At 42.6% G+C, this 14,664-nt stretch overlaps 1 protein-coding gene across 16 annotated transcripts; it reads left to right on the forward strand.

The window, feature by feature from the left end:
• The first annotated feature begins 245 nt into the window (after positions 1-245).
• Positions 246-14,543, forward strand: LOC105279531 (zinc finger protein 271). Of its 16 annotated transcripts, none has more exons than XM_011339379.3 (12): positions 246-392; positions 1,639-1,744; positions 2,562-2,966; positions 3,532-4,040; positions 4,122-4,263; positions 4,356-4,688; positions 4,773-5,017; positions 5,266-5,531; positions 8,549-8,770; positions 10,703-10,786; positions 10,871-11,088; positions 11,427-14,543. In XM_011339379.3, the coding sequence occupies exons 2-12, from the start codon at positions 1,694-1,696 to the stop codon at positions 11,904-11,906; spliced, it is 2,955 nt and encodes a 984-aa protein (XP_011337681.1). In that variant the 5' UTR covers positions 246-392; positions 1,639-1,693; the 3' UTR covers positions 11,907-14,543. The 16 variants fall into 16 exon arrangements, with proteins under 16 accessions (XP_011337681.1, XP_026828068.1, XP_011337679.1 ...); XM_026972267.1 differs by having other exon boundaries at positions 8,549-8,686; XM_011339377.3 differs by having other exon boundaries at positions 2,562-2,672; positions 2,754-2,966; positions 10,703-11,088.
• Positions 14,544-14,664: the final 121 nt, after the last annotated feature.

Genomic DNA, 14,664 nt, shown 5'->3' on the forward strand with positions numbered 1-14,664 from the left:
GCCCGTTGCGGCTGTTGAAAAGACGGTGGGCGAGAGCGCGTGGCCATTATCGGTGATTTGTTTGTGGGCATCCGTGGCGAGGTGAGGCGTCGAGAGAGGCGACCACGGAGCGCGGCACAGCGGTGTCGCGACGGGCAGACCCGAACGGTCTCCCTCCCCGCCCGCCCGCCCGTCTCCCGTCGTGCGCGCGCGCGCTCCGCTTGTCGACGTAGCGCGCGTCCCCCGCGCGCGCGCGCGCGCGCGCTCTGTCTCTCTCTCTCTCGCTCGCTCTTTCGCGCGCGCGTGTGTGTGCGTGATCGCGTGCGTGTGTGCGGCAAAGGAGGCGAGGAGGAGGCGGCCTCGGAGCCGACGGAGAACGAGATGCGAGAACCACCGACGGCACCGCGCACCACGTGAGTTGTAAATCCTACCCGCGTAACCCTCTCGACCCCCGGTTAACGAGACGAGTCCGCGGCGCGCCGCACCGCGCCACGCCGCGCGTCCATCGCCCCCTCGCCCCGAGTCCGCGTAGCACGTCCATCTTGTCGGCCCCTTGTCCCCGTTGCTCTCTGCGAACGAAGGAGCAAGCGAGCCAGCGACGACAATGATGCGCGCGAGATTGCCGAATGGTGCTCGACGATGGGTGCCTGGCCGACGGTACCCGGCGGCCGCCGTCGTTGCCGCGCCCGTTGCTGTTGCTGCTCGCTCGCTTCGCTGGTACGCGCCCGACCGTTTCATCGTCGCGGCCGTTTCGGCGGTCACGCCATTAAGTCCCCTCGGCCGCCTTGTTACGCCTCGCTTTTTTCTGTCGCGCGAAGCGCGACGATAATCCCGCATAGTATGTATATACATATGTATACATATATGTGTGTGTGTGTGTATATATATCAATATTTTTGCTTGAAAGAAAGGAAACGGCGGGCCTTTGAAACGAGCGAGCCTTTTGTCGTGCCGCGCGAGGATGACTCACCCTTTCCAGCTCGCGGCCGCGCAAGAGGCTCGCTCGAGCGACGAGCGCCGCGAGGTTAAACGGTAATCGCGTCGAAACGCGGCGTTCCCCTCGTTATTCTCGCACGTCCTCGTCGTCATCATCCGCGAACGGCGCCGATTTGCTCGTCCACGATCGTTTACGACACGGGCCGAAGCGCGATTACGCGCGGTGCGCCTCGTCGCCGTGGCACGGCCGAGCTTTCGAGGTTAAACGAACGATCGCGCGTTTCGGTCCCCAATGGCGCGACGGCTGCCGCGTAGAATTCCCCCGGATTCGCGCCCGCAAGTCGCGAAATCGCGTCCTTTCAGACGCACGCATCCAGATTGCGAGAGTTGCGAGTCGGAAAGAATCGAGGTATACCTCCCGCTAACAATATGGTGCGCATTTCGACACGTTTGCAAATCGATATTGTACAACAAAAGTTGTCAAGCTGAACCCAATATGTTTGCCCGCGCTCGTCGCGCGTTGTTGCTCCACTAGCGCGACTAGCCGCTTTCACACGCTAATTAAACGCGTGCGGCGTTCGATTCCCATACGTCGCCATACGTTTCGATATCGACTAGTAGCTTACAAGAGTTTTAAAATCATCAAAATTTATATCGATATTATAACTTTGTATTTGTAGTTGTTACAGTTGAGATTAATGTTTTGTTAATGCATTTTTGCAGGATGAGAAATGAAGTATGTCAGAAACGTTTAATTGATATTCTTCAGTGAACGAAGATGAATAGTGAGCAGCATGCATTGCCAGCGACTACGCAGGCACAACAAGAGGTGAGACCACTACCCAGTCGCGGACAGGCTATACACCAAACTACAAATGCGCAAATGACGATCACACGGACGCACTGTGCCGTTGTTGGATATATTGAGACATTTGTATAATGAGCTTTGTTGATTCTTGGATTACTCTTACCTCAATTTGCCTTGATAAGTCGTGTTCCACGTCAAATTAGATTTATAATTTTTGCAAGTTTCTGCGACTCGAGGTTCGTAATTGCGTTTAATGACATTTGGTTTGACGTGACGTTCAACTTACGTTCATTAGCTGCAATTTTGTCACCTATGTTGAGAACATGCCATTATTATTATCGCATAATTTTGTGATACGATCATTTAGACCGCTGTAGTTTGTAGTTGGTAGATTAGAAACGCTTATACCACATTGTTTATATAATATACATAATATATGGCTTATGCTTGGAGTTCTCTACTCTTCTAACTGGCACTTTGCTTCTCTCTCCTGTCATAGTACGTAATACTTTAATGCGTGAAAATTCTAACAAATTTTCGTGTACTTACGCAAGCTTCAAGAACAGAGTATCCATTTACGACTAGTTTGTATGGCTTGACAGGTGTATAGAGCACTTTCCTCGTCATACGCATTCTGTACATAGCACAGAAAACACCAACTTGCCTACTTGCCGGCACGAACATCTGAATACTCGTTGTAGCCGCCGTGGAAGTTGCACTAGAAAGAGAGAGTGAGATATGTATCGAAAGTGGCGCATTTGTCGATTGGATTTCAGCCTGGTGCATGCCGCTGCATGCCCTATCAATGTTGTACAAATGTCTGAATGTATATCGGTAGGATGTAAACGCGGGTCAAAGTGGTCGTCCTTCATACCCAGGTGGTTTGGCTACTGCGACCGTGGGTCTTGGCAATATAGGGAGTACCCCCCATTCGTCCGCGGACCTGCGTGTAGGTAGTGCCGTAGCGTTAGCCTCCTCGGTAGCTAAGTATTGGGTCCTCACCAATCTGTTTCCCGGACCGCTATCTCAGGTCTCGGTCTACCACCATTCCCACCACAACTCCTCGCATAGGAGTGGTGGCGGTGGGGAGGCATCATCCTCCAAAGAGCCAGCCTCTTCACTCAACCAGGAAATGGCGTTGACTTCCAGCTCGCATCATCAGCAACAGTCAACCGCCGCGCATCATCATCAGCCTTCGGTTAGCAGCAGCAGCCATCACGGTTCCCTGCAGTCGAATCCGCAGGTTTGTTAATTGTGTAGCGGCACGCACGTGTTTACGTGTAATGATGACGGTCTGGATAAGGCTTACAGAACATTGTTGCTGATTCGTAGTAGTTGGACATTTTGCAGGAGCTGCGGTAACGCGCGCGATCTTTTACGAGAACGGAACGCGCGAGTAGATGACGCGGTTTCTAAATGACAACTGATCTAAATCTAAATAACAATAGATGCTATACGAAAAGAGCTCGAATGTAACTCGTAGCTGAAACTCCCGCTTGTCGTCGTGATCGCGAAAAAGAATTTTCTTTTAAATCTCTCATTTCGTTGCGTACTCATCGCTCTTGTACAAAAGCTGTTCTGCAATCAGTTGTCACTTGTTTCGTAGTATCTTGCGTGCAAAGATTTATTGATGATTTCGATGGGATGTTTCTGATTGTGAAAAACTTTGAAAGATCAATTTAAAGTACGAAAAAGTTCAGACCATTATAAGCCTGCATAAGTTACTTTGCTAACCTTCGATTTTCGATTAAACTATAGCCGGTTCAACGATAATGATAATAATAAGAGATATGCGTTTTGTTCGACAGATTCCCGTATCTCTTCCCGGCCTTAATTTAGACGGCGCACATATACCGACGAGTGTTAGTCACCTGCAGGCCGCGCATGCACAAATACAACAAATGCAGGCGCAAGCACAGCAGCAGCTGCAACAGCAGCAACCTCCGCCGCCGCAGCAGCAGCAGCAGCAGCAGTCTCATCACCAGATGTCGAATCACCAGAACGCCCAGAACAACGGACCTACGTCGCACAGCCAGAACGTGCAGCGTGACGACAACAAAGTCAAGGACGAGGGCGGTAGCTGCACCACCGAGCGCTGCAGCGACAATCAGGTTCATTGTCAAGTTCAATGCGATCTGCAATTACAACCACCCCAAGATCTTCAACAGAGCTTGATGCAACAGCAGCAGCAGCAACAGCAGCAGCAGCAGCAGATCGGGGTCAGCATCAGCGGGAACTCCACTAACGAGGGGGGAAACCAGAACAACTCCGAGAAGCCCGAAAAGGAGAAGGAATTGCGGCAGCTGAATATGACCCAGTACGTGCTCAATCTTGGATTAATCTTTTCCTCCGTATTGTAAGACTCGTGATATTAATAAACACATGACCTTTCTTACAGATTCCAAGTTCCTGACTTGAAACCGGGTGGACACATGATGGACGTGAGAACGGCGGACGGGTCAGTCGTGAAAATAAGCGCCGGAAACGAGCAGGATCTGGCGAAGACTCTTGGTGTCGAGATGGTGCAGAACATGTACAAGGTGCGCAAAGCAGCAAATGAGATTAGGCACGATCCAGCAGTCGATACACGTTGATAATGTTCAAACCAATGTTTCCTTTTCTCTCTCGATAGGTGAACGTTGAGGACATTAACCAGTTGTTGGCGTATCACGAGGTCTTCGGAAAGTTGCAGAACGAAATCGCGGCCAGTACGACCCTCGTAGGCAGTACCGTTCCAACGCAGACGGTCACTACGATACAAAATGGAACACCGATCGTTCAGCAAGTTCAGCTGAACAAGTTCGACATAAAGTCGAGTGACGGCGAGGCGACGCCTGGCCCGAGCGCGTCGCCCGTCTCGGTTGGCAGCCACTCGTGCGAGATATGCGGCAAGATCTTCCAGTTTCGTTATCAGCTTATCGTGCATCGCAGATATCACACCGAGAGAAAGCCGTTCACCTGCCAGGTACGGTGAATCCTTTATACTCGAATGATGCTTTCCAAACATGGTGAAGTGTGACTCATTATTAAACTTCCAAATTGATTTCAGGTGTGCGGCAAGGCGTTCTCCAATGCGAACGATCTGACGCGTCATGGCAAGTGTCATTTGGGCGGATCCATGTTTACATGCACGGTCTGCTTCCACGTGTTCGCAAATGCGCCCTCCTTAGAACGTCATATGAAGAGACACGCCACCGACAAGCCGTATAATTGCACGGTCTGCGGTAAGAGCTTTGCACGAAAGGAACATTTGGATAATCATACGAGATGCCACACCGGCGAAACACCGTATAGGTAAGTTGCTTTCCTATAATTTTCCAGGCTGCAGAATGGTTAAAATAAAGTTACAATGATTTTTCAACAGTTACGATGCAAAAAATCAATAAATTAACGATTATGATATTAAAATATCTCAAACGTTAAAATTTTTCTTACTTGTCTGTTACTTCATTGTGTCGTTTTTTGCAAAGTTCTTGATTATTTTGCTCCAGCGGACGAATATTAAGGAGAAATGTCTTGATACAATTGTACGTACATTGCAGATGCCAATACTGTTCGAAGACATTTACCCGTAAAGAACACATGGTAAATCACGTTCGCAAACACACTGGTGAGACTCCACATCGATGTGATATTTGCAAGAAGAGCTTTACTCGCAAAGAACACTTTATGAACCATGTTATGTGGCATACAGGAGAAACCCCTCATCATTGCCAAGCCTGCGGCAAGAAGTATACGCGCAAAGAGCATCTTGCTAACCACATGCGCTCGCACACGAACGACACGCCGTTCCGTTGTGAGATATGCGGTGAGTGACACAATCCGTATTTTCACGTTTTTTTCTACGCGACTTAAACGACTGAACGACAAACTTTGCTTGAGGATTCATATCCGATAAAAGTTAAATATTTATACTATCAGTGTCTGAATGACGAAAAAGATTTTGTTACTTAATGGGACGATTCCAGAAACTAACTTAATTCTAAATTAACGTGATTTCTTCCAGTTTTAGTTTTTTTTCCGCGTAATCTATATCTTTTAAATCTCGCTTCATGAAACATATTTATGACATAGTGGTTTATTATATTTAATATCGAATTGACCTTCGTGGATTATTCTGCGATAAAATATGTAAATCTTTGTTGTCACTAAATTACTTTATCACGGGAAATGTGAATTGCGAAATACACGATAGATTTCGTGACATTTGAAGCTTTAACAAGGTAAGTAAAATATTATATTATATACTCTCCTTGACCCAATACATTTACTACTCTGTGTATCAGTAATCAATGTTCTTTAAATGTCATCATCACACACATCATGATTTAAAACAATATTTTCGAATATACTATTCAATGGAACAATAGTATTCATTCCATCAATATAAGAGTACTCGTTTGAATCTCAAACTTTAAATTAACCCTAGAAATTTATAATTGAAAAATAACAAACTTTGTCATTTTCTGATTTTACCAAATTTTTTAAAAATATGTTTCTTATTATAAAATTTCCTCCGTAAATGTTGACTTATTTATTAATTTAATATATGACATTCCCATAACTAAATTTCGTTGTTTTCACAATTTTAATATTAATAATGTATGCAAATATAAAGAAGTATGATATCTATGAGAAAATTCTAGTTAAAAAATCAAGATTTATTATTAAAATTATTTCCCCCAAAACATTAAGTTTGAATTTATGGACCCTAGCTTTTCATTAAAATAAATGTATTAATTTTGCTGTAACAATATTTAATAGGATCATAACGTATACACATACATGCAGCTTTTATGATTTACTTTCCGCGTGGGCATAAGAACTGATACAGTGTGTACATTTTCCAGAGAACGCATTGTAAGCCTCGAAATAGCTATTTCAGCTTTTCTTTCTTGGCATGTTGCGTTAATCCCCATCAAACTGACAACCCCCGCAAACACATGTTTTATTACAATATTGCATATTTGGAAAAAAAAAAGAAAAGAGAATAAGATTCTCTTTATCACGACGTGCACGAGAGGAAAACGGGCGCACGGCGTCGACAGCGTGGACATTCCCGCGATCGATGAGATTTGACAAATCCCTCTTTAAGTCTAGCGGCACATCGCGCGATGCAGTGCAGAGTTACGTCGAACGCACTGTACGAGCGGCGGCTTCCCCCACTACCATCGTCGTCGGTCGCAGCCGGGTATACGCGGCGGTGAAATAAAATTCGCGAGAATTGATCGCGCATCGCGAGTAGCCGTCCCTCTTGCCCCTCGTCCCCCGTGCCCGGTCCCGGCCCGTCCAGGCCGCTCTCCCGCGGGGCGCGGGTCGTGCGCATTCCTTCGCGGTGGCGAGGAGGCGCCCCTCCGCAACCTTAGAGAATCGTGTCGGTGCGCTTGCCCTCTCGTCCGCCCGCCCCCATCCGCCCGTCTGTCCGTCCGTCCACCCGCTCGACGACGACGACGGGGGAACCCCTTTCTTCCTTCTTCAGTCCTCGGGAATCGCGCGAGCCTCCTGCCGCCGGCCGGCTCTCCACAAGGGGGGCCCTTTATTTCTCACCCAACGTCTGGCCGTGAACTGTGATGGCATGACTTGCTATTTCGTAAATTTGAGCGGTTCGTATAAACGCTGTTTGCTGATCCCTCTCGCATGCACGCACGTAAAATCGCTTTGCACGTCGCCCTTCCTCGGTAATCCCCTCTTTTTCTTCGACGCTTTCTTCGCGTTTCGCGTGTGCCATTTTATCGGCGAAATTACATCGAATTCGGCAAGGCGGGCTCCTTGTTCTCTCACGACCGGCTTGCCAGGATCGTTGGCCTCGCGTTGCACGTCTCCTTGATTCTTTCTGCGTTTCGAGTAGGGTGAACTTGATCTTATCGCGTCATCGGACACCCGTTTGTCATTTTTGATTTAATGTAATTTTATCCGAAAATTCGTACGTATTTGATTATTCTAGCAAGAATCTCCGTTAAAATCACCGACGCGTTGCGTGTTTATCGCGAGGTTCAAAGATCTCGTTTGCGCCTTGCAAGAATATTGTCATGAATCGGGATGTATCTTGTTACAAGGTGTATTTCAAAAAATTAGCACAAAATCGTTCGGTTGCACGTTAAAAGAGCGATTAGCTGATAATTACATTTACAGCAACTTTGTTCCAATCGCGAGCGTATGGAGTAGAATCGTGTAACACAGTGGGAAATTCGAAATTTGGATTTTCATTCAACAGAGGATTGCAAGCATGCGCACCGATCTATATATGCCACGTGTTACATGTATACATACACGTGCACGTTGACTCTGTCTGCTGACATTTTTAGAAGAGGACAATTCGGCTACGCTGCAATTTCGTTGAATTTTCTTCGAGAAATGCACTTTCGGGGAAATCTCAGAGTTTAAAAATACTGATAAAAATGTATTTTACATCAAATTTAGCAAATTTGGAAAATCACGTAGATAGTAATTGAATAATCCCCCTTCGCCTCATTGCATTCTTTGCAATTTAGTTGTAATTTTTAATCAACTTATATATTTCATATTAAAAGAGATTAGATTTAATGATTTAAATCTGATTTCTTGAAGCTCTTTTATGTACAAAAAGGAGCAAATCATCTCTCATAATTCGTTTCTCTATTATGGCAATCACGATAATTTAAAAAAATGATGACGAATAACGAATAATTTATAACGCTTGTGAATAACAATGTCTATTGCGGAAAACCCTCTTGGTCTTGGAATCGTCCCACGTTTATACGTATTTATTCCTATCTATCTATAGACATTACAATCTAATGAAATGCACCTGTTTTCGGTTTTTCTGTTTATCGCCACTGTGTACAGGTAAGTCGTTTACGAGGAAGGAGCACTTCACGAACCACATAATGTGGCATACGGGCGAGACTCCGCACCGCTGCGACTTCTGTTCGAAGACGTTCACGCGAAAGGAGCATCTCCTCAACCACGTTCGCCAGCACACGGGTGAGTCTCCACATCGATGCGGCTTCTGCTCCAAATCGTTCACCAGAAAGGAACACCTTGTTAATCACATCCGCCAACACACAGGTGAGAGCGGTTGGCAGATGTTCACTTCACGGGCAACCGATATAATTATCTCTATTAAGAGTAGTTGTTATATTTTCGTGATATATTTTAACATATATGAAAAAACGAGACAATTAATATTTTTGTTTTTTTTTTGTTTTTTTTTTGTTCTTTTTTAGAGTTAGGGAGTCAATTAGGTACTGCGAGAGTCATCTCGTGTATTATAATATTCACGCAGCACATTTATGTGGTTCGATCGAATCGCGAGTCGAGACGCATCTCTCCATACGCTTCCAATTTCACATATCTTGAATCTGGCTTACATATGGGTTGCTACACTTGTTGCTACACTGGATTCACAGCTTTAGTGGCAAAACTCTTCGATGAATTTTGGAATCGATTTTTAGCAAAAAAATCGTGATATAGAGTTACAGTAAAAATCAAATAATTTGTCAAAAGTGGCTTTTGATATGAAACATCTTTTTAAAATCAAAATACACTGCAACAAACTTAAATGCATAATAGTTTTATTAAGTTTTCTTATCTTTTGAAGAAAAAGAGCGATACAAAAAATCCTTTATTCTCAATATATCGTATAACTCTTTTATTGTTAAAAATTTAATGTCTCGATATTTTAATATTACAGTTGCTGTTTTACCATTTTTATTTAAGAAACCTAACGTCAATGATTGATCCGTTAGAAGTGCGGCATTCTGTATATATGTCTGTGTGACGCATTTAGCTGAGGATCAAATATTTGCATGAGAATTGATCTTCATTTAGATCGGGATCGCCATAGCGTTTCACCATGAGTTCACTCATTCAGTCGCTCTCATCGTACGTGTTTCTTAACGTTTGCACCATCGCGCCTAACTCGATCCGATCGTTGCAAAGTCCTTTATTGCCATTGAATCATCCTCCAGAGACATTTCGCTGCTGTTCTGCCTAATACACCGCTCTCATGCCTCTTATTAACAACGTTTTAACGTCTCTCGCAATAATTTATGAATGTTTGCAATTCTCATTTTACATTCAGTCAGTCAAATTTTGTGTTTCACGCATCTCGAAGACTTGTAAATAATTTCATCATTCCATCGTACCTTCACCTCTCATCGTGGTACAAGTCTCGAAGCTCCGAACGTTTTAGTTTTAACGTTAATATAGAGAGCATTATTTGTGGATTAGTTCAAGCATGTCACAGAATTACAAAAGAGATTCACAAGAAAAACATCAATATGTATTTGTCTAATTGCGAGATGGAAAGTTTTCAAGCTTAAATTGATAGTAGCGTAATATAGCATTTCAGTATTTGATATATATATATATATATATATATATATATATATGATATAGTATATAGAAAGTATATCAAAATACTAGTCTATTGCTGTACAAGTTGACTTTCCTTTGATGTAACGTAAAGATATGGCAATATCGAATAGACATTCACACAACTGTTTTAATGAATTTTTAATGTATGTGATCGATATTTCTTCCTAAATGGCAAAATAATCAATTTATTAGATATTTACAACGAATAATGTTATAAGTAATATTTCTTGTAATATTAGACAATTATCTGTTAAGTCTGTATATATTAGATTACTTTAAATTAAATTCATAGAATATTGTTGAACTTTTCGAGAATATATAAAATATCAGACGAGTCATCGCAACTTGTCTTTTGATTACAGTTGTCTTACGTGAAACTTTACTTATTTAAGTTTCAAGTTTAATATATATTAATCTTACTGCAAATTGAGATCATATTTAAAATTTAAATCCATTTCTTGAATTTGCCATGTTTCCATTCGATATTGTGCCCTCTCTGTGCGTTGCGTCAGGCAAAACTCGCCTTGTGCAGGATAACTCCACTGAGTTCTGAATGACGGAAACATTTTCTTCTTTTTTTTTTCCTCAAACGTTGCGAATTCGCTTGTAAAATATGTACAGGGGAGACGCCCTTCCGCTGTTCATACTGTCCGAAAGCATTTACGCGGAAGGATCACCTGGTGAACCACGTCAGGCAGCACACGGGTGAGTCACCGCACAAGTGCCAGTATTGCACCAAATCCTTCACGCGGAAGGAACATTTGACCAATCACGTGCGTCAACACACAGGCGAATCGCCACATCGATGCCACTTCTGCTCCAAGTCATTTACTCGTAAGGAGCATTTGACGAATCATGTGCGCATCCACACTGGCGAATCTCCACATAGGTGTGAGTTCTGCCAGAGGACGTTCACTAGGAAAGAACATCTAAATAATCATCTCCGTCAACATACCGGAGATTCCTCACATTGTTGCAACGTGTGCTCCAAACCATTCACAAGAAAGGTACGTTGGCTTCTCGAACATCTCACTTTTAAGTTAATACGTTTCACTGTAATACGCTTACGAAAAAAATTGAATTATTAATGATTCCAATTTTTTAAGCACTCTCTGTGCAGTTCTGATTTATATTTATTAGAAAAAAAAAAAAGATTCTTTGAACATATAAATCTTCTTTGTTTAATGTATGTAAAATTAATAAGATATTATATAAAATTTTACGAAATTGAGATTGGTTGTTTATTTCAACTTTTGCTTTAGCCAGAACTGTATTTGTCGAATTAAATAACTTTGCTCGTGATAGATGGTATCACTCATGTCGCCTTCATAATTCTCTGTTACAGGAACATCTCGTGAATCATATGCGTTGCCATACTGGTGAACGTCCATTCGTGTGCACAGAATGTGGCAAGAGTTTCCCGCTGAAGGGCAATCTTCTCTTCCATATGCGATCGCACAATAAAGGCAGCAACGCCGAGAGGCCGTTCCGCTGCGACCTGTGCCCCAAAGATTTCATGTGCAAAGGACACTTAGTCTCGCACCGGCGCTCGCATTCAGACGAGCGGCCGCACAGTTGCCCGGACTGCGGCAAGACCTTCGTCGAGAAGGGCAATATGCTACGACACTTGCGCAAGCACGCGGCTGAAGGACCGCCGACGCAGGTCAGCACGCCCTCGGCCATACCGCAATCCGGCGTCTTGCCGATCCCGGCAGCAGCCGCAGTCCTGGTCGGACACCCGCTAGCACCGCCAGCACCGCCTGTGGTGGTACCGCAGCACACGGTGGTTGTACCGACACCGCCTGGTGTACTGACATCATATTAGGAGAAAGAGAGACGAGAAAATCTCCGTTATGTTCGAGAAGAGGAAGAAGAAGCAGCATACGTTTATTAGAAGAAAGAGAAAGAAACGAGAAGGAAGAGAAAGGAACGGAAGAAAGACGGGTGATCTTTGAAAACGTTTAACACACGCGCACGCGTGTGTATGCTTAAAATACGATTGTGCCGAGCAATTGCGCGGAAGATTCGTTCGTCATTCGTCGTTTTTTCGTCGAGGACCTGGACCAGTGAGTTATACGTCACCAGTAATCACTAGTAAATCATCAGTGTCTCAACGTCCGCTCGCGATTCTGCAGCAGCTGCAAACATCTTCGTTTCACATGACTCGCCGTGAACCTTCTTGGTGACGATAAACGTAGTATACAGCGATCGCTCGTGACGTGCATAGCGATCGCTCGTAAAACGTGCATCGACATTGACCGTTCCTTGTGCGATAATGGCGGTGTATTATCCAAAGTTTGGTTTTGCTTGTTTATGCTTGTACTTGATAAGTATGTCGATCGCGTGTAAGGATAAGGAATGCGTAGCGCGCATTCCTGTCAAATTCGTGCAAAAAGATCATCGGAGAAACATCAGAACTTTGCGACTAAGTGATGGACACGTGATGATTTCTCTTCGTTATACTTTAGTAACCTTCCGTAATTTTAACGTGTAATCTTAACAGAGGCACTAATTATAATGGCAACATTGTCTTGCATTATTATGTTCATATCTTATTTTTCATGTGAGTGTGCACTCGTATGCGTTCGCTGATCAGCGAAATTTTCAGCAGAAATCGATAGCGCATATAATACAACATCGGGTAAAATGTATTATCGATAGTATGTAAAATGTGTATCTTTGATTTCTAAGTACAGCTTGTCCAATGTGCATGGCGATTTTCCAAATGTGAATCAAAGCATGATAAAGTTGAGTGATAATTGTAGTCCTATCGACCATTGATTTACACGAATTACTGATTCACGTGTAATTTTTGTATGAATGAATATTATTTGTACTATTGCTCTGATGATGATTTGCGTGGTTTCATTGTGGATCCGGAGTGGTATTTTGAATTTCATAATCGAAACATTGCGCTCAATAGTAGCACGGATGTGTCCTGTGCGCAAAGTAATATTGTTGACAAAAAGATCTCGTAAGCAAATTATTTTTAATGATAAATAATCGCATTAATTTCACCTAATGCATCTATAACGCTGTAACGTTTTCGTTAAATTCCCACGTTTAGTTGCAACATTAGTTGCTTGCTGATTTCTCAGTTATCATTTAATATCTAATTTGCGTAGTTATGATCTCGCTATCATAGGGTGATAAATGACGGATGAGCTGAGCTCTAGTTGGGAAAAGTGTAAATTCAACATATAGACAATGTATACGGACGTTCAATTCGGACTTTAGTCATTATAATTCTTAGTTAATTGTGAGTGCAATATGGCTCAGAGCCGTGTTTTTTGTTTGCAAAACAGGCAACTGCAAACAAACGGATACCACTGACACCGGATCGCAGGCAAATCAGAATAGCTAAATTAAATTGATTGAGTTTCACGCGTTATCTGGAGCAGATTCATTAAGGTTTTAAGTTTCGTAACAAAAATGATCTTGGTTGACGATTAATGATCCTTTTTATTATCTAATACGAGAAGGGATGAACATACGATTGTAGCGATCATCTTGTAAGGCCATGTATTTCGTATTTACCGTTAAGATAAAAGAGAGCTAAAAAAATTAACGGGGCGATGCGACGTGCGGTTACGTGTGTGTAATATCATTTGTCGAATCTCGGATTGAAGTCGTGCATATTTGGAGAACCGAGATTGTCGAAATACAAAAGTGTATTTGATCGTTCGTCGCACTGTCGCGTTTGCGTTAAATATATAATTATGTATAATATAGTAATTATAAAATAGGCATTATAAAAGGAAAAGGAATTTATTAAAACGTGTCACGCGTATCGCGTGCGACGGAAGTTGTTCGCAACATGGTAGAAATCTAGATCGACATAATATATATATAAATATAAATATAAATATATAAATAAATATATTGATGAATATATATATATATTAATAAGCATATTGAGACACAGTTAGATATCACATGTACTATTTAAAATAATGAAACAATGAAAACTTGAATGTACTGCAGGGTCATCTTATACTTGAAATACCATGCGGAATTTACCTTACATTATGCGTAGATATTTGTTATATTCTCGGGAAAAATAAGAAAGAGAGAGAGAGAGAGAGAGAGAGAGATGGGTAATAAGTAAAGATAGATGAAGAGAGAATGAGAGAGAGAGAGCGCGCGAGAGAAAAAAAATACGTGAACTTATATGGGATGGACGAAAATATATATGTATAATATATATACTGCTCATGTGCTTATATACATTATGTATATATACTGTGTAACATACATAAGCGAGATAATCTGCGGAGGAAAACGACCAGATCTTTTTTTTTTTCCTTGGAAACGAGGAGAATGTACTTCCGATGAGATACGTGTAAAGAGAAAAAGAAAGACAAGCAAAGAAAAAAAACAATTCCTCTATAATTCACCGTGGTATCCCGCGCGACAACATTACTAAGAACGTGTAATAAGGAATAAATAGAAATAATGTTTATATGAATTATTATGATTATTGATAATACTATCATACGTTATGAGAATAAAAAAAACACTAAGAGTTGATTCATGCTTTTAAGAGATTTAGTTTCGTGCTTGTTTAAAAATAAAAAGAAGAC

Source organism: Ooceraea biroi, chromosome 9 (assembly GCF_003672135.1).
Source record: "Ooceraea biroi isolate clonal line C1 chromosome 9, Obir_v5.4, whole genome shotgun sequence".
In the NCBI taxonomy this organism is placed as follows: Eukaryota; Metazoa; Arthropoda; class Insecta; order Hymenoptera; family Formicidae; genus Ooceraea; species Ooceraea biroi.

What these genes read in the sequence shown, in the direction of transcription:
- LOC105279531 (XM_011339374.3), top strand. Translation starts at nt 1,694, where the DNA reads ATGAATAGTGAGCAGCATGCATTGCCAGCGACTACGCAGGCACAACAA. An exon ending in TGGTGCAGAACATGTACAAG is followed by an intron (nt 4,264 to 4,355) that starts GTGCGCAAAGCA and finishes CTCTCTCGATAG; the next exon opens with GTGAACGTTGAGGACATTAA. An exon ending in ACCGGCGAAACACCGTATAG is followed by an intron (nt 5,018 to 5,265) that starts GTAAGTTGCTTT and finishes CGTACATTGCAG; the next exon opens with ATGCCAATACTGTTCGAAGA.